The 21,503-nt window shown below is 45.9% G+C and overlaps 2 protein-coding genes across 4 annotated transcripts; both read right to left on the bottom strand.

The window, feature by feature from the left end:
- Positions 1-3,482: 3,482 nt before the first annotated feature.
- LOC143323669 (uncharacterized) lies at positions 3,483-8,758 on the bottom strand. The gene is made up of 9 exons (XM_076735662.1): positions 8,562-8,758; positions 7,702-7,966; positions 7,546-7,610; positions 7,133-7,271; positions 5,946-6,064; positions 5,690-5,870; positions 5,358-5,441; positions 5,181-5,276; positions 3,483-5,094 (listed from the first exon to the last, which is right to left on the bottom strand). Exons 1-9 carry the CDS (start codon positions 8,693-8,695, stop codon positions 4,774-4,776), a joined length of 1,404 nt encoding a protein of 467 aa, XP_076591777.1. The 5' UTR covers positions 8,696-8,758; the 3' UTR covers positions 3,483-4,773.
- Positions 8,759-9,417: 659 nt separating this feature from the next.
- On the bottom strand, positions 9,418-20,516 carry prdm10 (PR domain containing 10). Of its 3 annotated transcripts, XM_076735382.1 has the most exons (23): positions 20,462-20,516; positions 19,242-19,374; positions 18,886-19,047; positions 18,630-18,689; positions 18,182-18,286; positions 17,548-17,722; positions 17,088-17,329; positions 16,530-16,730; positions 16,315-16,387; positions 16,069-16,186; positions 15,864-15,984; positions 15,463-15,747; positions 14,358-14,699; positions 14,076-14,231; positions 13,812-13,991; positions 13,622-13,732; positions 13,222-13,422; positions 12,964-13,107; positions 12,564-12,734; positions 12,181-12,318; positions 11,824-12,052; positions 11,618-11,715; positions 9,418-11,467 (listed from the first exon to the last, which is right to left on the bottom strand). In XM_076735382.1, exons 2-23 carry the CDS (start codon positions 19,311-19,313, stop codon positions 11,279-11,281), a joined length of 3,573 nt encoding a protein of 1,190 aa, XP_076591497.1. In that variant the 5' UTR covers positions 19,314-19,374; positions 20,462-20,516; the 3' UTR covers positions 9,418-11,278. The 3 variants fall into 3 exon arrangements, with proteins under 3 accessions (XP_076591497.1, XP_076591496.1, XP_076591498.1); XM_076735381.1 differs by lacking the exon at positions 20,462-20,516 and having other exon boundaries at positions 19,242-19,984; XM_076735383.1 differs by lacking the exon at positions 20,462-20,516 and having other exon boundaries at positions 14,358-14,702; positions 15,478-15,747; positions 19,242-19,984.
- Between the last annotated feature and the right edge of the window lie 987 nt (positions 20,517-21,503).

Below are 21,503 nucleotides of genomic sequence, written 5' to 3'. Positions count from 1 at the left end.
AATTTAGAGAAAGTCGGCGTTTCCTCTGAATTATGGACTGCTCAAAACAAATAAGTGTCAAATGAGACGCGGCGCTTTCCATCAGGCGAGCTGTTAATGCCCCTGGAAAACACACTTCCCTCGCCAGCCTGCTCGCACTATATCACACAAGGCTCATTGGCCCATGTGCCCCTTCAATGGGGCAAACAGGCGCCCTCACCAGCCCCCGCTCTTCTCACACACCCCCTTACTCTCACACACGCCCCCTGTCATGTTCGCAGGACTGAGAAAGGAGTCCATTAACTCTGATTTAGTGGCAGTGTCATGCGGTCCCCTTTGTGAGGTGGTGACATTCGGTGAATAGGAATCAGAATTCGCTCCCCCTCCTCCTCCATCTTTCCTCCTCTTGGCTCCGGGCTCAGGGTATGAGGAAGGGTTTGTGTGGCTCCAGCAGGAGTGTGAGGGCTTCAGAGTTGTGGCTGGGGGGTGGGGGGGTGAGGACGTGGATTGAGAGGGTTTTGCTGCCACATGTCTCTGAGTGGCGGACTCTTTGTGCCTGGGCCAGCCTGTTTGTTTAGCCTTTCCTCAGAGCTGCTTCACACATCGGTGCCTCATGCGCAGGGCAAACTTTGAGAGGTGAGGGGAGAGAACGAGAGGAAGCCATGAAGACGGTGTTTAAGAAGCTGGTTGAGGATCATGGTGGAGCTGGAGATTTAGCTCAGAATATTTCACTCACTGATATCAACTTAACAGTGAGCCGTAACTGTACTGGCCCTCTCAGATTCTTTGAGAGTTACATCAAACAGCAGAGCCATTTACGCCACGTTTAGCTGTAGAATCATTTGCTATAAATGGTCAGTTTCTTCATGTGTTTCTGACTGAACCGAGTAAATTAGCCCCAGCTGTATTAAACCAATATTATCTTTCAGAGTAACTTCACAGCACGGATGAACGCGTGTTATGATCACAAACCGTTCAAGCAACCGAAGGAAAGGAGGCCGGCGTTGGAGCCACTGCGCCTTTGGAAGCGCAGATGAAACACATGTTGTAAACGAGTAGAGGAAAGACAGGTGATGTCATTTGAGATTTTAAGGGCGTCATTCAAAAAAGGTAAGACAAATGCTGGGCTGAAAGATTGATCATGCTGCAAAGAATTCCTCAAGTCTGTCAGATTTTAATTTCACGAATGACTTTAATTAATCTTTGTAATGTAGTATGACTCATTTATTTCATTTTATACCTTATCAATCCGTGGACTGATGCCTGTTAGAGACGTTACTCCAGAGATATGAGCACTCAGAACTACCTTTGAAACAATGCATTTCTGTCTTTGCATGGGTTTTAAAACTCTGCTGAGTATAAACTGGCGCCACAGCTGTTTCCCATTGGTATCAATGGCTGTTGCTCATGACCTTAGGAGAATCCATCCATTCCTGGCTAACCTCTCCCGCCAGCCGGTGACGGGTCACGACAGGCTGCTACCGCTGGTCTGTGCAGCGTCGACGCAGGGTGAGCAGCGTCCGCGTGATCAGTAGGAAACAGGAGGGCAGAGAGGTCAGCTCTGATTATTCTACCCCTCTCTTGGAAAACAAAATAAGAAAATATTTGCACAAACAGGAAGCTTAGAATTTCCTAATGATTGGAAACACGTTGAGACTATTTGTGGGGCTCTCTTACCGCCATTCAGCAACGCACACACACACACATACATGTACAGTACACACATGCTGCACACACGGACACTGACTGGAATAAGATTTAGTATCAGAATAGAAATTAAAGGTTTGAGGAAGAGTTGAGCCTTTGTTGACATTAAATTGGGACGGTGGAATGTTTCAACCCAAACCCATTAATGTTGTTGAGCTTCGGCTTCCCTCCAGCCATGTTGGATCAGCCATAATAAGTTGTGAGTTTATGGACCTTTGCTCCCCAAATGTCTACCATGTTGCTAATTGTGTACATCTGTGGCTGGTGTTTTGAAGTTTTGTCTCGATGTGCAGCTGTCCGTTCCCTTTCCAACAGCCTCTGGTTAAAAGCGGCATGGCCCTCCGTTATCTGTGCGCAGCCCTTAAATAGAAGCCATGCATGTGGTTTGTGATTCACGAAGAGGGCTTTGCTCTTTTAACAGAGTCATAGATTCGACTTAGAGGCCAGCACAGCTACGTTCTTGACCATGATCAAAATGGCTTCCAGCCATTCAACAGTTTTATGTATATATTTACTCTGAAATGCAGAGCGAACACTCGCCAGCAGAAATGTTTGGTTAGGTTTGGCATAAATGTGCTTAACAAAGGAAAGTTGTGTCTTAAAACTGCAGAAAAAACCTAAATGTGGTAAACTTGTACATGTACATGTTGGGGAAAATATTTGGCTTCTGTATTTGGAGCACGACAAGTCATTTTTATCCATTACTGAGTCCTAGAAAACGGCCAATGGGGTGAGAATACAGGCAGCATTCATGCAGTAATCCATAAAACAAGTTCAAAAATATCTCATAAGAATAATCTCTTTTATTTTTTTTCACTTTGAGAAGTTTGACTTTTGATCACCTGCTTTACCTTTAACTGCTGTATGATAAGAGACCATGAAGACAGCCTTCTTGATCGGGCTGTTGCCATTTGTCAGCCTGGGAAATGTCACTGCCATTAAGTTAAAAGGTTAACGGGACCCCCAGCATCCACACACACACACACACACACACACACACCGCTGTGTAAAAGATCATTCATCATTGTTAAAGTCTGGCTTCCTACTCATCATTTTGTTGAATTAAACTCTGCACTGGCGTTGTGTGGTTTTCTCTGTAGCTGTTTTTGTTTACCAGTCTCTCAGGAAAACAGATTTTAAATCTCAATGGCAGCCGTCCACACTACTGTATGGTGTCTTGCAGTGCCATCAGAGGAGGGATCAGCACAAATGGGTGCTCTGTGCACGCCGGTGAAACCCGATCCTGAGTAATTGTCAGGATAAGACGCGGGATTGACCTCTGCCATGAACCATATTTTCTGAAACAACACAAACTTGAGCTAGCTTTGAAATAGCCTCTCCTCCAGGACTGGAGCGGCCCTTGAGGAAGCTAGTCATCAACTTTTTAGTGTAACTAAACAAAGCCTGTGGTAATTGCATTAGCTCACTCTTACATTTTCAGATAGCTGGTACCCTCTGCGCTCCCAGACACCATCCCTCCGCCGGCTCTGACATCACATGCCAGCAATGTGAGTTCATCTGGACAGGACCAGGATGCTCTGCACTAGCCCATAAAGGAGAACTTCTCTGTATCTGAAGCACTGTTTTACTTTCACATTCGATAGAATAAACCCCCCCCTTCTTCTCATTTTTTAATGCACTAAATAAATCATTTTAAAACCTTCTGTTGCCGTCTTTCGACTGCTGGACCTCAAAGCAAATGTGGTCATTGTTATTGCAAGCAAGCATCCAAGACCGTTTTGTTCAGTGTATTCAGGACTGATTCGTGGAAAATGTTACATATTCATGTCGCATGTCATAACTCCTTTTTTTAATTCAAAGCTCTTGTCAAATAACCAAATACACAACAGTATTAAGATCCTCTCTCCGTCCAGACACGGTGTGTTTGTGTCTTCGGTGTTGTGACAGCTCGGCTCCTGCAGCGTTCAGCTTACATTCCTTTCATCCCAGATCCCCCAGGGGTCGGCCTCTCCCAATCGCTGCTCCAGTGTGAGGGAATCAGACAGATGCAGGATCTGGCAGATGGCGGGCAAGTCCATGGTCAAATGACATCCACGTCATGCATACTGTACAGAATCCCTCCTACAAGCACTTAACGACAGAATGAATCGATTCTCATCAGAAGTCCTGTTTGCTCCAGCCAGAAAAGTCAGGAATCTGCTGGAGAAGACGTCGACTTCCCTGCTATCAGTGTCGAAGCTGTGGGGTAATTGAATTTGGATCAAAGGCATTCATGTCTTTCAGAGGGCTGCTCAGTTTTTAGTAATAACAAAAACGCCTCCAGTGTTGACCTCCGCTGCCCCCTTCTACCTTCCTCCCCCCAAACTGAAATCCCAGCTTCGAAGGACTGAAGTCAGTGCGGTCACTCAGTCTGATAGATGGGATTTCTTAACCTGCAGCATTTTCCTCCTGCACATTAGAACATGACTGCTTCTTCAAATCATATATGAAGGTAAAAACATTTCTCACTTTAACAACATTGGTTAAAAGACTTGTAACTGACATTGACATCAAAATAAGCAGCACAAAAGCACAAATATGATGATTAAGCCATTCACTCAAAATATAGACATATATGCCTGAGTCTCATTCATCAGGCACATTATGAGATTCTTCAGATGCAGGTTGAGGCTGACTGCTCTGATGTTAAAGAAACACATTTATGGGCCATGTGTTTGAAAAGCCTGTCCAAGCCTTTCCTCCTGTAAAGCTGATTGAAAGGAAGAGGTCAGGGCCAAGGTCCGACATAGATGTGAGATGACTGAGCGGCATATAAATGTTTTGACAGAGTAATACATTATGTTGAGACGTCTGCGTGTGCTTGGAATACCTGGTGAAAGTGTGCCCCCTTGTGTTTGAAATATTACAAGCTGCTCTTTCATGCTTTCAAACCTAACACACAGTCTTTGAAATGAAACATTAAAACAGCTAAAGTAATCACAGAAAGTATTAAAAATAATAATGCATAATAATGTATTTTTAAGCAACCAGCAAATGATCAACATTTGAAAACGTTCTCCCTCGTTAATTAGCACCTTTGTATTTACAAAATCTCTGGTGCATATTCCAAGTGCAGTTGAATAAAAGTCACTTCCTCCTTCCAGATTTACGTAGGCGTCCGAAAGTGGAGGAGAAGTGCAGAGCCGACCTCTCACACAGCGAGAGAGGAGCGTCTGTACCTGCTGAGGAGGCAGATGTGGCCGCAGAGGTCGAGTTAAGGTGCCCCAGTGACACACCACTTGTCTGTCCATTGTGAAGCTGTGAGACTGAGCATGAAAGGGCCCCGCTGGCATGACCGAGGGGCCCTGCAAGTGCTTCCTGATTCCCCTTTCCGAGTCCCTCCAGGTGGGCCTGAAACGTAGAGGTCTGTTGCTCCAGCGAGAGGAAACTCTCCTGCACCTTGTCAAACTGTAAAGAGAGAAGTATTTAGCTCTGGTGTGTTTCTAAACCCATAAACATTCTGCTGTTTGTCTACCAGGCGAAGCTTCGTGTACCCGCTCAATGTTGGACTGAAGCAGCAGCTCTGGCCAGACCGATTCACTGCTGCTGCTCACACTGTTGCTCACATGAGCGTGACTCCAGGTTAACTCCTGTGGAAGGAGGCAGAGGGACTTCTGAGTGAAGACAGCAGTAAATGTCAGAGCATGTTCACTTCTTGAGGAGAACTTTACCTGTAGTAGCAGAGTGCTGTCCTTCAAATGAGCCTGGCAGCGCTGAAGCTTGTTCCTGTGGCAGCCCAAGACTGCGAACAACGTCTTTGCCAAACAGATGAGAGTATCACAAACAGCACTCAAGAGCAAAGACAAAAGTTCTTGCAATCACCAGGACTCACAGTTCTTCAATGAAACTAAACCTAACGAGACAACTGCTGTCATTGTAGACCAAAACTGACAAAAATAGATTTCCTAGCTTTAAGTAAAAACCTGTAAAAGTCATTAAGATAAAACTAATCCAACACGATACCACCAGAACCACAGGACTGCAGACCCTCACACCTGCTTACCTCTGCGTCAGTCTGGGCAGAGGCCAGGTCCCCGTGGCCCCGGCCCCCCTCTTTGGTGAGTGTGACCCCAGTGTGCAGCTCCTCCAGCTGAGCCCAGAGGTCATCTAGGCCCTCCAGCATGCCCTTCACACTGGTTTCAAAATCCCCTTGCACCTGGATGAGTCTACGCAGTGTTCCCATCCTGTCAGAGAGGCACATGTGATGTTAATCCAACTGAACCAAGTTTCCAGGCATGTACACTGATCCTGGAGCTCACCTCTGCTGCAGGTAGTCGCGGATGAGCTTCACTTTATCTGTCAGGATGGAGTCTCCGTCCTCCTCCTCCAGTGTCGCCTCTGACCCAGGATCAGCCTTCTCAAGTGCGTGAGACACTGACTACAGTGACAAAGAGAGGATTCAAAGGGTTGGCTTTAGTTTTGTGGGTTTGTTTGCTAAAGCTACTTCAGACCACCTCTATTAAATGCATGCAGCATGTGGCTGTGCAGCATAAATACATCCACCGAAAGCCACGTGTTAATTTACTTGAGCATAATGCCATCATATAAAATAAGAAGGAGATGAAGATAGTGTTGCACTTTATATCCATTTTGCACTGACACATCTGTTCTACAGATGCAACTGTGCAAAGACGCATTTCCATACTGTTTAAAAATGCCAAAAAACATAAAATCTATTTTTGAAATGATAAACCTCAGCATGGGACAGTTAGACAATAAATGTGCTCGCAGCATTGGAAGGGGGAATATGATTTAGACAGGACATAAAATTATGGCATTCCTAGCAGCCTTTTGATGCTATAATGCTTATGGCAAAAAGTTTAGCCTGAGGCTTGTGCTGGAAGAAAAGGCCGCAGTCTTGACCCGGCACGTCAGCACGTTTATAAGCATTAACCTCACAGCGAGTTGCAGCTGATTTCGGTTATTCGTCCTCAACATTTTTCGTCATGAACCTCTGTGTTGTACAGCTGGGAAAGTTTGACCTCCTGGTGGAGCTGGAATTCAAAAAAGAAAGTGGAGGAATTTCTGCGTCTTTGCAACCAATTCAATACTTCATAAAAAATATAATAACCTGAAATAAAAGTGTTGCACCGACAGACAAACAGGCTGGCTGACCTACTGACACTGCTATCATTCACAGTGTGTGCTACAGCACCGACAGAAAACACATGAGGAGAACATTCAAGTTTCTCTCCTCTGCCAATATGGTTAATTCAGAGCGCAGACAACAACAGCTCAGTGATGGTGTGTGTTGCCCCGGGGCGAGACTGTCTGTGTATGCCTGAGCGCAAGGTCTGATCTCTGTAATACCACCGACAAAGACAGCACTGATCTACATGCAAAGAGTGACTGAAAACACAGGAGACGACAGGCATTGCTGCAGGCTGCTGTGTACGGCAGAGACAGAGGGTATTTTGCTTCTTGAAGGTGGTTTCCTCCCTCTCACCTCCAGCCTGGAGAGGAGAGGCTTTATGTGGGGCACACAGGGGTCCGAGAGGGGCTCCTGAAGCACACACAGCAGCAGGCTGTTGGCCAGGGCAAGGGCCAGAGAACCGGTGTGGTTTGGGCTCCTCGGCTGGGACATGCTGGAGAAAGAAGGACACCACAGTGAGTGTCTGTGCAGATATGTTTGAAAAGATTATGATTTCATTAGCAGTTTGTCAAAATTGACATCCGTAGAAGCAGCTGTGAGGTGCTGAGCAACATCTGGCTCGCTTGGGGTGAGGAAATGTCTGCAGTGAACACAGCACTAAATCTGGCCTATAGGGTGTTTGGTGAATATCTATGTCTGTCTGGTGTCAAAAAATGCCAAAGTTTGATATCAAATAATGAAGGAATGACTGTAAAATCAAGCCTCACCACGAGTACTGGTTCCTCCTGTTTTCAGCCACAACCTCCTGCTGTATCCTCGGTGGAGGCTCCCCCTTGAATTGAAGCAAAGTCACTGAATAAACATAACACCATTAAACACGCCAACACGGCCGAGTGAGATTCAGCTCACGCGGCTGCGCTCACCTGCTCCTGTCCTGGCTGCAGGCAGCGCTTAAGGGCATGGACACAACCTCCCAGAAGCATCCACAGCAAGCACACCAGCAGGAGCCTCCAGCACACATCCACCAGTAACCAGGGGTGCAGCGGCTCCTCCGCCTGGGCCCGGCAGACCGACCACACTGCACCAGGCAGAGCGAAACTGTGCCAACCTCTCCAGGGTCGAAGTGTCCTCAGAGTCTGTGACCACGATGGTTGCTGTGGCTGAGGGACAGCTGATGTCTGGTTTGAACTGAGTGACAGAGACAGATGGACAGAGAGAGAACAGGATGACTTTAAACTTGAAATTAAAATGGAAGGAAAACGAGAGAAAATGTCATGCAAATCCATTTTATGACCAAGTTTAAATGACTGAAATCTTAGAATATAACTAATATAATGACTTTATAGCAACACAAAGTTTCAGATTTCTTGTGCTCCATTTCTCAGTTTGGTGTCCAGACTGGAGTTTAAAGTTTTAATGGTCTGAACATGCTTTGACACGTAACATCTATTTATAATGATGGACCAGCTGTTGCTGTCCAGAGTCGAAGAGGTTGATCCTTAAAACAGCACTGAACTGTATAACTTATAGTCACTTCAGGTGTTTCAGCACATGTGTAATGGTAAGCAGTTAGACGTGAACTCAGAGCAGTGACACGTTGACAGATGGACACTTAATGGAGCAGAAAAACACTTGCTGTCACCACAGTCCGAGCACAGAAATGTACGAGAACCATCATTCACAGATTTCTCCTCCTACAGCAGCAGACAGAGACTCATCTCTAAAAGGCTGATTCAAATGAAAGGCCAGTTGTTGAGTGACACACACACACAGGTGTACCTACCTGAGCAGCTCTCGCCTGCTCTCGGCAGCTTCTCCCTCTCCATCCTCCTTCACCTCCTCCGTCCATGTACGGTCCCAGCTCCCTCTCTCTCCCTGCCCTGGACCGCTGGGGCAGGTGACTGTTAACCGAGGCATTGGAGCAACACAGACGCAGACATGTTAGTTGAAACTGAGAGCAATTAGTCGGACAACACACACCTGCTCACAATATGATCAGCTCTGTAACACGACAGGCTCGTTGAACTGGTTCAACTGGAAGATTTGTTTAATCTGGGTAGTGGCTTTTTCCTTTTCCCTCATTCCGTCTTTGCAGGAATGTGTTAAACATACTGATCATGATTGAGTGGAGGACAAGCCCTGCTCCACCCAGATACACCCAGAGCCAACGTCACCCCTCCAACAGCCACTTCTCCACCTCTGACTCACTGTCACTCACAAACACTGAGCCATTATTAGATCACACCTGATGGGATTTGAAAAGCATTAAATTGATCCTTGACAGCGAGAGGTTTACAAACACATTTAAAATCATTAACGTTCAAACATAACTGAGGTCAACACTCCGTCTCCATCATTGTTTGACAGTTTTAAAATGCTGCAGAGCTCGTCTCTGTCTTCTGAAGCCATGCTGCCATCTAGCAGTGAGAAAAAGAAGAACATCCACACAAATCAGCCTCCAATTAACCTCAAGGAACACCATGAAATTGTTTGGGCGCCGCTTGCTCCCGAGTTCAACACATTCACGATGAAGTGACCGGAAAACACAGTGTACATGTAGAAAAGAGTTTAATTCCTCAACACATGGACAAAAGGACAAAGTCAGCTGCAACAATAGGAATCGCTGAAGACAACCAAACTCAGAAAATTGCAGCTATATTTTATTTTGGATGTCTGTTGTCAGATAATAGAAATAACGGGCACATTAAGAGCATTTTATAATTCAGTGCATTAACCTGTGTTATGGGAACTTATTGTACAAGTAAATAATGAAAATCTAAGACTTAAAACAAGTACCAAAAGTATTTTTTCAGTCCGAAGGTGAGTTCCTGCACCAGGCATGCCTTGCTCACCAACACTTCAGCAGGGTGGGTGATTGTTTGAACACTACTGAGTCACCTTTCTCACTTTACTGTGAAGGAGATATGAATCATGCTGAGTGACAATATCCCCTGAAGGGATACCCACAAGTACTATGCTTCCCTTTAAGTACCAAACCACATTAGTACTCAGTGAGGAGATTCATACAGTGGGATTAGCTGCTACGCTCTCAGCTGCAGACCTGTGTTTCAAATTTTAACACCAAATATTTTGTACTTGTGTCACTTCTTCAGAAGTGTTACTGAGGAAAACACATTTTGTATTTGGCTTCAAGCTTCTATAAAACCACGTGGGAGGCTCCTACACCTGTTAGGGCTGAGCTAACCGTGAACGTCTTCCTCCTCAGACTGACGCGTGGCCGGGAAAAGAAAAGAAACTCAAATCTGACCTCCGGTGGTTTAGCTCCTCGTCTGGCTGCAGCGATGCACAGGTGTGCTCCAGGACCCTGTGACATCACTGCTGCAGTAGGTGTGGGCGCAGATAGAACCAAGCACACCAACCACACCTTATATTTCAAGCTTTGAGGAGAGGGGGTGTAGCCCCCAGACAATAACAGCGTGCAGGGTGCGAGGACAGGACTCTAAAAAACAAAGAGGTTCCAGATCGAAAGAAGTCGTTGAACCGCAAACGAGGCGCCAACTTTGACTGTTGTGCAACGACTAATCCTTCTCATTCTGCCTTTAAGTCACTGTTCTCGTACACTTCAGTCTGTGATCGTCACTTTCTGACGTCAAAAACAAAATGATTCAATACGTTAGTGAGTTTAAATCAATTGTAACTCTAAGAACTCTGCAATCAAAACCAATGAAAAGCAAAACATTCAGAACACTCAAAGCTGCTGGGAGCATTCAGCGACCCCTGGAAGATGTTTTCTTTTCTGAATTTCACTCCAAAAAAAACAGTTATTTTTGTCATCATCGCGACTACAACAGCTGTGTTTTTATAGTAAAATTCAGAGAAGGGGTTCAGCTTGTAAAGAAAAAGGGAAATTAAAAGAATCTCACCAGATATCAGCCACAATATGCTCACATACACGACAATAGATGGTGTGTTGGGCAAAAACATACTGACCTGTTTTGGAACCGCTGCATTGTTTTAGTATTTTCTTATATTGTTCAGTTCTGTATTTCTGTCCAGACTTTTATTTACAAATACAATAGTTTAAGAAATGTCTGTAACTTTACAAATATGTAAAATGGGCCCTCGAATCTGTAGGACTGAGCAACAAACACCTGACAATGATTTTCCTTGTTTACCGTCTTTGATAGTGATGTAACATCAGCAGGCTCAATGAAAATGTTTCTGACAGAATCTACACTTCCCAGCGCCGCGACTTCAAACCCAACGTTGAGCGTTTGTTGTTCAGATATTCTGTTCAAAATCCAAACTCTCTCTACTGGCTTTATTTTCTCAGCTCATCCAACGTCTTAACACTTTACACACACATAAAACTGTGCTGGTTTTTAATCCATCCCCATGTTCGCTCTGTATGTACAGAAGTCTGTTTCCATGTGCATATGACTGTGTTTGTTCATCTATGTGCATACAAGCTGCTGAGGTCTACATGCAGGATCGGCCCGTGGGTCCGCGCTGGGTTTGCAGAGTTCATCGCTGTACACTTCAGGGTTTTGTGATGTGAACTTCACTTGTGCCACTGCCATTGGTGGTTGTGGTGATGATGTACTGCGTGGTGGCTTGCTGATTGGCCGGCTGCTGCTCCAGATGTTCAGTGTGGGCCTGGTTCGCGTTCTGAGGAACAGTCTGTTTGGTCTCCAGCTCGGTCTGACCCTCGGAGATAACGTAGTGCGTCTGCAGGACGGGGATGACAACGTCTTTAGTTCCACTGTGTTCAATCAGACTTTCTGCTCATTTCTGGTTAGTTACGGTTTAGCTGAAACTGCCTCAGCTGTGCAGGACACTGTGATGGTCATTCTCACCTATCAGACCACGTTCACTCACCGTTTTCACCTGGTTGCTGTTGACTCCAGACACAGGTGTGCTGGCCTCAGCGATCACATACTGCGCGTGAGGTACAGCCATCATCTGGATCTCAGACGCTGCAACAGTGAAAAGTTAACACATTAACCTGACAGGTAATCATACAGCACAGAGCCACCAAAACATGCACTCTGACTGGATGACATGGGAGCATGTATGTGACTCACAGTAGCCCCTGTAGTTCCAGTTCCCGGGTATGTAAGCATGCTGCACAGTCCCCTGCTGCTGCTGCTGCTGCTGCTGCTGCTGTTGTTGCTGCTGCTGCTGCTGCTGCTGCTGCTGAGTGCTGCTGGTCTGCAGAGTGTGGCTCTGAGCTAAGGTGACAGGGGTCAGCTGGGTGGGGCTCAGTTCCTGAGTAGGCTGCTGGGAGGTGGGGCTTAGAGGCTGACCTGTGACCTGAAAGAGAGAGAAGAGGTGGTCGTGTAAGTATTCTGTTCTCAAACCCACAGCCTGTGTTATGAAGTCATTACGGGTTTGAAATGACTCATCGTCCTAACTCCAGAGTCAGTGTGATGAGCGCTTACCTGGGTGGACCCTTGTGCAGTGCCTGAGGGCTCTGTGACCTGGATGTGCTGTACCTGGATGGAGTGCTGGCTGTAGCCATGAGGGTCATGCAGCTGACTCACATCTACTGTCGGGTGCTGGGAATGTGGGGAGGAAGCCTGTGAAACACACAGGACATCAACTTGCTACCGTTTCTTATGTTGATCATCAATCCACCACAGGACCATTTTTCATAAATGCGGCTAAACAAAACAAGCTACCTTAATCATTTTATCTGTACACGACATTTTCAAAGTACAGCAGGAAATAAAAGGTAGCTAACCTGCTGAAATGTTTGAAACCTACATGTCAAAGCAGCTTTCGGGACACAGAGAAGTTAAAAAACATAAAACACGGATCTTACCGGAGCCACCTGCACCACCTGCAGCTGAATGTGCTGCGGCTGGGACAGGCCGCCTCCTGCCTGAGACACGGGGATGTACTGGATCCTCTGGTAGTCTCCCTGTGCGGTGCGGTAGTCCGTGGTCAGTGTTTGAGAAAGCTCCGTCATGGCCTGGGTCAGCAGATCTGTGGTCTGCAGAGAAAATAAACCCTGAAGTTAGAATATCTGGGACGTATTAGCTGACCTTCATTTCTTTTCTTCTTTGTCGCTTCTGTTATATAAAGTCTACTTTTACATTCACATGTTCTTTGCTATGACTGCTTTTTTGTTTAATATTAATTTTCATGCAAGATGTGACATCTTTGGACAGAAATCCACTGAGCGTTGGTGCTCAACGTGTATGTTTGTAACTCTTCCTTACCACTACAGCCTCAGCTGTGGTACCGTCTGCACTGATGACTGCAGGAGCGCTACTGATCACAGCTGTAGTCAGAGGAGTCTGGATGGTGTTGGTGAGTTGGGCAAACTCTGGATGTTTCTTCCTGATGTGCTGGACCATCTTAGTCTGAGATACAAGCACACAGGCAGTTACCAGGTGGGGTAGGAGATACATGCACACAGCTACAGTCCATCACATCAATGAAGTAAAACACCGTCTTCGACAGAGCTCCTTACTAACCTTGCTGCTGTACTGTTTGGCACAGTGTGGGCAACAGACCGGTGCAGTGGCAATGGTGCCAGTCAGCTGGGTGTGTGTGCTCAACATGGGGTCTGGCTCACCAGGAGCAGCCGGACGCAATTTACGGATGCTGGGAGGCAGTTCTGCCCCGGGGTGGTTCTTCAGTATGTGGGCTTTCCTCTTGCTGGCACTCTTGTACACCTGCAGAGATCAGTCCATTCATTAATAACTGAAAGCTCAGGTTCAGAATTTGAGGTGAAGCAGAAGTTTCACTGTTTGATTGAAGGCATGAACTTTCATGCAGCACACTGGAATGTACTCTGGTATCATTAAATAAAAAATATCATTGGCAAGTCTCCTCCAAAACTCTCTGTGCACATGACAGAAGTCAAACACAAACCTTGTCACAATACTGGCAGAAGTAGTCCCTGTTGGGCTTGATAATTGGCAGCGTTAGCTCTGGCACGTCATCAATACGCATCTCTGGATGACGCTTGGACAAATGATTGACCTGTAAGCAGAAAAATAAAGCTAAGCGTACTGCAGTTCAGTCTCACCAAATCAAAAGGTTTCTGTGGGTTTTTGCTCACCAGCATTCCTCTGCGTCTGAATCCCATCATGCACACTCTGCATTTGAACATGAAGCTCTCGAAGTCGGTGGTGGGCACCTTCAGTTTGAGGGTTTTGGAGCGGTGGATTCGGTCGGCCTTCTTGGCCTCTCTGTCAGGGTTGTGCATGCGCTGCATGTGCTCCCGCAGCTTATCTTTCCTCTTAATGTCACAAAAGGAACAGAACGGCCACATAAGACGTCGCTCATCTATAATCTAACACTACCAGCTGTTTTCTCATCTTACCTTGAATTGTTTGCCACACGTTGAGCACAGGAAGTCCTTGCGGTCAGAGTGGCGTAACATGTGCAAGCGCAGTTTGTCAGGCCGGCAGAAGGCCTTTTCACAGTCTGGGCATTGAAAGATCTTCTCTGAGTGGAAGCAACGAATGTGCTTCTTCACCTGAGGAAGAGAACATTTTGTTGTCAGTGTCTTAATGTAAAACTGTTCCTTTGTTTAGTTCTAAACAGCCAAATCATCTTCTCATACGCTCTCCGCATCACCCTGTAAGAGACATTTATGACTAACCTGGATGAAGTCAGTAAACGTCTTCTTGCAGGACGGACAGGTGAAGCAGCCGTCCACAGCATGCACCCCGACGTGGTCTTTGAGCAGGTCCAGCCTTTCAAAGGTTTCTGGGCATAAAAGACAAGAGTAGGAGCGGTTCTCGGTGTGCACCAGCAGGTGGTCCTCCAGGGCCGAGTCACTCATGAAGCTCTTGCTGCAAATGTGGCAGGAAAAGGCGTAGGCGTCCCGGCCGTGGACCCGCAGGTGCTGATCCAGCTTGTCTTTATCCCGGAAGGCCTTGCCACAGTGGGTGCATTTAAAAGGACGGAAACTCTTCCTGATGAAAAGGTGCTGCAGAGCTGCGTTCTGACATGGGAAAGAGAAACAGAGGAACCACTAGCAAAAAACCTAAAAGTGTCTGTCTCATGGATCTGCACAGACATGAGAGGAGGCATATCCTGAAATGTCACATGAGCAGTAATATAACCTCATGTTTTTCAGTCATCCCACCTACCTGTACGTCCATCTTTGAGGGATGCATGCATTGAGGAAGAGAGGTACACTGTTGTAAAGCAAATCATGGCCACCATGACACCAAATAAACTATCCAAAGCACTGTCGCGTTTCAGGTAATGCGGACGCCACATTTACACCTGGTATCAAAATGGGATCTGTGAGTCTCTCTCCCGGTGTGTTGCAGCACCGGCACGTCGGCCTCTCTGTAACTAAATAAATGATATGCCTTGTTAACAGCAGATCAGCTGCGCAGAGACAGTTATTTCTTACTGTAAATCATTCATTTCCCAGCTGTACTGCTTTCACTTTTCATGCCAATCTGTTGAAAAACACATCTTTTGTTGCTTTCATGGTGCAGAAGACACATGTAATCAGTAATTAGAGGCCTGCCTCTTTCAGCCTTCTCACTTCTCGCTTGCTCTCTAAATTTGAACAGCTTTTACTTTATATCGACTAAAAACAAATATCTGTGTGTTGTGTAGCCTGCGGACTGTGTTTACACCCGCTTAAGATCCGAATACAATACAATGCGAGCCAGACTGCCTCTGGTCAGGCAGATCCAGAGTCCAGATTCAGATCACGTTTTAATACCAGGTGTGAATGTGGTCAGAGAGCCTCGTCTTACCCGTATCCTCTTGGCACGGCGCATGTCCTGAGATGTGAGGTGGGCGTCTGATTGGCTGCTCTGTGCCGGGTCCTCCTTTAGCGCAACTGGCAGATCTGTATTGGAGGGCGGACTGACGGACTCTGGGACCGGCTCCCCTGCAGGAGGTAGAAGCTGGCCCTCTGCCTCAGTCACAGCCTCCACCTCCGGCTCCATCTCCACCACCTTCAGCCCGTTCTGAGCTACCTCCACTCGCTCCTCCAGCGGCTTCTCCGTCAGTTCCAGCATCTCCTGATTAATAAGGGAATTAAAAAAACAAATGCTAAGTAATTCAGTCACGTATTTGAGGCCTAACATTTCAATCACGATTTCTCAATCAACACAGCACTCATTGATGTGTCCCTCACTGTCGTCTTGTCTCCACCAGCATCTAATGGTGGATCCAAACGGATAAATTTAGGAGGGCGTCCCGGTCTTCTTCCTGTCCCAAATCTCCTCCTGCCTCGTCCTCGACTGCGGCCTCTGGATCTGAGAGAGGAAAGGAACCGTGAACGGGTCATTTGGGCTCTAACGTTGTCGAAACTGAAGAGAAAATATAAAATAAGGCTTCACCTGGTAACAGAGTTTAATTTGTCGTCGTGCATGTTGAGATGTTGCTGCAGTTGTTCAGAGCTCACAAAGCGACGGTTACACTCATAGCAAGGCCAGTTCTTCTCTTGCTCCCGCAGCACTGAAGGAACAAGAAAAGTCAGGCCTACGAACCTCCACTGCTGTTTCAACAGTTTGTAAAGGGACACATGCCATCGCAGCAGGGCTGAGAAAAGGTGTTAATACCAAACAAGAGATGTGCAGACTCACCTTTTCTCTCCTCTTCTGTAACATCGTGGATCTTCTGATTGACAAACTCTGCATATGATGCCGCGTACCACACCTGCACAAGGAAATATGAAAAACACTAATTATGACGGTTTATTCTGACATCCTTTATTTACTGGAGTAGCACATATGAAACAGGACAAACACACATGCTGTATGCGTAATGCTACAGACAAACTGCACCACCCGGGTCTGACCTTGAGCTCCTGTTTGGGTTGGATGTTCTTTATGGTTGTGTAAAATATCTCTGAGCCGTACTGATAGGCCACCAGGTTCTGCTCCAGGTGGTTCTGAGCGGGTCGCACAAACATCATCCAGTTGCAGCTGTCTTCATCAGAAAGGTCCAACCACATGTCGTCAGACTTCTCTCCATCCTTCTCTGCATCCAGCATGCACAGCTGAGACCACAAGGACAAATCATCGTTCACAAAAACAGGTTTTCGTTTTTGCTTCTTTACAATATAACTACAAAGTTTGGATGTTTGCAGTATAAGTGGATAACACAACGCTGTAGCTACTTCATTCCACACAATACCAAGATGAGAAGTGAGACAGAGACAGTTTGATATTGAATTTTCCAGCTGTGGCAAAGAAGTATCCCTTCCCAATATCAGAATTTCATATTTGGCAAACACAGCAGGTTTGGAGATGGCAGACAGTGGGTGTATTTTTACATGAACATTGCAAGTTCTGCTCACGTACAGACAAAACAATAGCAATCAAACAGAGAGGAGTCATGCAGAGCACTGATTCACCTTCAGATGAATGTAGTGTTCCTGCAGGTCGCTCTGAGGAACCAGCGGTCCCTCCACGGGACCAAACTGCGTGCGCTTTGGGATGCGTCTCTTGGAAAACACCCCGCCCAGGAAGCGATCGATATAGAGGACCAGAGGCAGACTGGCCCGGGCCTTGGACATCACCGGCCGGCTGGGGATGGGGTGCAGGGGGCCATGCTTCAGACACACAGAGGGGTTGGCATTATTACACTCCTCACACCCTGAGAGGCCACAAAAAGGAGAAATTAGTAAGACAGAATCCACCTGCTGCAGAGACATAATGTGTGATTTCAATCATTTTTGCATCACAGTTTTCATCATGATGATCAACTTGAACCCTGAAAGGCGCACTATAAACAAATAAACTGTACGAGTATTATTATGATTCTGTGTCTGCTCTGCCTGAGTGATTGAGACTCCTGAGCAGGCCGTCACTCACAGAGGTTGTGAGGGTTGAATGACTGAGGCTCACGAGGCTCCCAGTCATCCATCTCTGAGTCTTCATCCTCATCTTCATCAGAATCGTCCGTGGAGTCTGTGGCCCCGAGCGGACTGGTGGGGGGGTCCGCCATGTCAGCCATGGATGGGAGCGAATTGGACACAGACAGCTGCTCCTGCGTGAGTCATGTCACACAGTTAACACACTCTTCTGTTTGTCCTTATGAACACTGACAAGCTCTCGTCTTCGGGCTTGTTCACGTGTAACAATGCAACAAGATTAATTAAAGGAAGTATAATGTATCCTTGGTTTGTTTTCACAGCCAGATAGCTTTTATTTATTAGAAACATTCATTTAGTATTTGTTTCTGAGGGACTGACTCTTAAAATGTCAAGCTGGGATATTTCTGAAGATTATTTTTGGATATGGTATCATATGACTTTATACTGTGTCTGCAAATATGCTCATGTAAATCATATATGAACTGCACCGAGTTGGACCTGCTGGAACAGCAAGCTGAATTTGTTATCACCGTACAGATACGTCATGAAATAATCATATTCACTTAAGACTCTGTGCTGCAGAAAAACACTATTTCTTGTTTGGAAAGGTAAGCGGTACAGCATGCCCTCACCTGGGAAACTGGCTCCAGGATCGCTTGGGGAGCCTCTGCGACATTACTGAGAACATGCAGATTGGCAGCGTTCATGTTTTGTCCACTGGGCAGCAAAACGGTGACCTACGAATGAGATCACAGTGTTTTAAAATGGCGCCAATGCTGCAAAGACAACCAGAGCCACAACTACCAACAACACAGGATGCACTGCGTTTGTTCTCAAATTTCCATGACACCACCACCACTTTGGAAATAAGAGTGAAGAAAGACACATGTTCTCTGAAGAGGTCACGTGAAACTGTCATAATTATATTTGGAGTAATAACACAGTTTGACTATCGCTTTGTGCAAATGAGTAACTCCAGCAGTTCATTCATTCATTTAATCTATAACGGAGACGTGAAAGCAGGTGGTAATCAGGAGGTACACAGGCAGGTAATGAGATGACATCACCTGGTAAACTTACCTGTTGGGTTGTCCCGTCCTGCTGAATGTACGCCACTTGTGGCTGATCAGCGAAAACAGTCTGAAAGAAAAGTTAAACAAAGTGTGTGTTGTGAATTTTACATGTTAATTTGAAACAATTAAAAATATATGAAAGTCTTGACATCTTCCATATCGGCTGATAAGACGGACTTTCCCATAAAAGCCATGGCCTTGCCACGACGTCCTTGAACACAACACACAAAAGCATACCTGCTCTAAATAAGATCCCTTCTTACCTGCGTGCCATCTGCAGGGTGTATGTAGACCAGCGTGTGCTCTGCAGACTCCACAGAGGTATAGGAGCTCCCATCTGCTGTGTAAACCACCTGCTGCTGCCCTCGGTCCCCCTGATCTCCGCTGTACACAATCTGGGCCACTGTGCCGCCTTCAAAATGCACCTGCAACACACGTGCACAAGACCAGCTGCAGCATTATCACACTCTCTGACTGTGACTTAACTCACATTAATCCTCCATTAACTTAAAGCAAGCTACGCAAAGTACATGAGTGTTAAACAAATGATGATGAGTTTATGAAGAAGAGGAGCCCCCTGACTGCTGAGTTCAGGGACAGCTCAGGAAGGGTGGCGGACCTGTGTGCCATTGCCTGAATCACTGTTTGCAGTCTGACTCCACACAGCAGAGGGTTCCTGCTTGGTCTCCATGGCAGCACGATGCCCCCAACCACTTCACCTGTCACTTCAGTCTGGAGACAGCCAGGGATGCCTGAAATGCAGCAGACGAGAACACTGGGATGATTTTAATAGTAGTAATGCAACATGATGATAATGGCTAAAACCAACGTGAAATATGCATGGCTGCATGAGTCTGAGGCTGCCAGGTCATAGATAGCAGTAGAAATGTGTATACGGTCTGAAGCAGCTTCATGCATGAAGCCTCGCCTGCTTTATTAAGTCACATTATGTACTAGACGGGCCTATGTGGGGGGAAACGCTGCATCAATGAGGCACTGCAGCAGCCATTTCTGAGCAAACTGGCCCCGAATTCAATCTCAGGTGTCACCTGCGACGGAGACTTTGGGTCTCCGGCCGCAGTTCACCTCGGCTGTCAGGGCATGCACGTCAAAATAAACCCGCATGTAGCTTCGTGTACAGAGCGGCCACATAAGACGCTCAGCGGGGGTACGAGCGAAAACGCGGTCACCGTTTGCTGACGAGGCCGCCCGGAAAACGGTGACTAAATACAACCGTGTGTCGGTACAAAAGCCGCCGTGAAAGATCGCGACTCTGTGATCTTATTCAGATATGTAGTTGGTATAATCAATAATAAATTCAATTCCCCCCTATTTTAACCCCGCAGGTTCTCAGTCCCAACTGGACCATACCACAAAAACCGGCGGTATAGAAACCCGGGCATTTACTGCACCGCGACATTAGCATTACGGCCATTTAGCCCCAATGTATGGCCGACCTTGGAACCAAACATTACTTGTGATGCTTCAGGGCGTGAACCACATTCTGCGGTTTTTAACAAAGCTCATTCTGAAGAGCAAAATACACGAATTATTTGGGTTGACCCACCCGTCCCCCCATTCTAGTTGAGCCCAGCCCTTCAAGTCTGCCGTGAACAAGGAAGAATGGGCTCCATTTTGGGTGGGACTAACAACAACAACCACATCCGAGGAGACCGATAGAAAAAATAGATGTTTTCTCCTCGTTCAAATGCGCTAAAACAACCCGCACATTTAATTTATATTAACAGAAAGATTGCCGAGTAGTCGAGCTACAGATCTGGCCGTCAAGCTATTCCTAGTTTTCTTACATTTTGTAGAAAGCGTAGAAGTTGTTCTTACCTCACAATGGTAGCTGCAGAGATGGCTGCATTGCATATATTAACATAATCTGCCTAGCAACACGCGGGAGCGTGGCCCCCGATTGGTTTTTTTTTAGTCGGAGCAAAAGTAGCTTAATATTTTAAAACATTATCTTAGCGAAAGAGTTTATGCATTCGCAGGAATTATATAATACAACGCTGAAACAGTATTTTACCGCTGACATGTTGATTAATCGTGGTTAAAACCTAATGATCAATTTTAGTACAGCCAATCAGAAAAATAAAACACCGAAGTCGTCCAATTGAATTAAACTTCTTGTCCAAAGGCGTTCTTTGCGCTACTACTACATTTTTTCTACGTCTTGGTAGCAAAGCTAGTTTATGCTAACGTTACTTATGCCCTAAAAAATAGAAAGTATTTCCTTTTTAAAAAAAATGAGTCAAAGGGTAACAGTTGACCGAATTGTAATCTGAATCACGCGTGTTTACTTCCGTCTAGTGGTCATAGTGGGGAACTGTAGTATCAATTCTATCAAGTTGGCGTCAATGCGGATGTGACAGTACGACTTCCGGTTAATGTTTCAAAATGTAAGAGACCAAACGGAAGCACAGCAACTGACACACGGTCAGGAAATATTAGTGTAGTTGTTCTACAGTGGTCAAAGTTTATAGAGTACGACTCCACTTTTCAGATTTTAGTACTGATCTTTTATATTATTCAAAGGTGCATACTTTGTAATCAAACAATATAAAGCCCTGCACCATGTGATGCAATTTATTTACAGCTGTAGTACAATATAAATTTTATTTATATAGCACATTTCAATACAAGTACAGTAAAAATGCTTTATATAGATTCTATAATAAATCCAGGTATAATTACTACAAACAAGTACAATAATCAGAGAAGGTATATGTCGTTTACACAATGTGAATACAACGTGACCTCGCCGTTTACTTTGTAAAGGTCAGTGGAGCCAAGTGTAATAATCATAACCTCTCATTTCCTGCAGTCAGTGAGCAAATACAAATGCCTTTATCAATGTGAAGACAGAAAGAAC

The sequence above is a fragment of the Chaetodon auriga genome, chromosome 7, assembly GCF_051107435.1.
Source record: "Chaetodon auriga isolate fChaAug3 chromosome 7, fChaAug3.hap1, whole genome shotgun sequence".
NCBI classification, from domain to species: Eukaryota; Metazoa; Chordata; class Actinopteri; order Chaetodontiformes; family Chaetodontidae; genus Chaetodon; species Chaetodon auriga.
The sequence above is the reverse complement of the archived record's forward strand: the minus strand, read 5'-3'. Positions and strand labels throughout refer to the sequence as shown.

Excerpts from the sequence above, each read along its gene's own strand:
- prdm10 (XM_076735382.1), bottom strand. The coding sequence starts at position 19,313 with ATGGAGACCAAGCAGGAACCCTCTGCTGTGTGGAGTCAGACTGCAAAC. Across the intron at positions 17,330-17,547 it reads ATTCAACCCTCACAACCTCT|GGTGTGAGGAGTGTAATAAT; the intron begins GTGAGTGACGGC and ends GTGGCCTCTCAG. Across the intron at positions 12,319-12,563 it reads AGGTGGTGCAGGTGGCTCCG|GCTTCCTCCCCACATTCCCA; the intron begins GTAAGATCCGTG and ends TGTGTTTCACAG.
- LOC143323669 (XM_076735662.1), bottom strand. The coding sequence starts at position 8,695 with ATGCCTCGGTTAACAGTCACCTGCCCCAGCGGTCCAGGGCAGGGAGAG. Across the intron at positions 5,442-5,689 it reads CTGCCCAGACTGACGCAGAG|ACGTTGTTCGCAGTCTTGGG; the intron begins GTAAGCAGGTGT and ends TGTTTGGCAAAG. Across the intron at positions 5,277-5,357 it reads ACAGCACTCTGCTACTACAG|GAGTTAACCTGGAGTCACGC; the intron begins GTAAAGTTCTCC and ends CTCCTTCCACAG.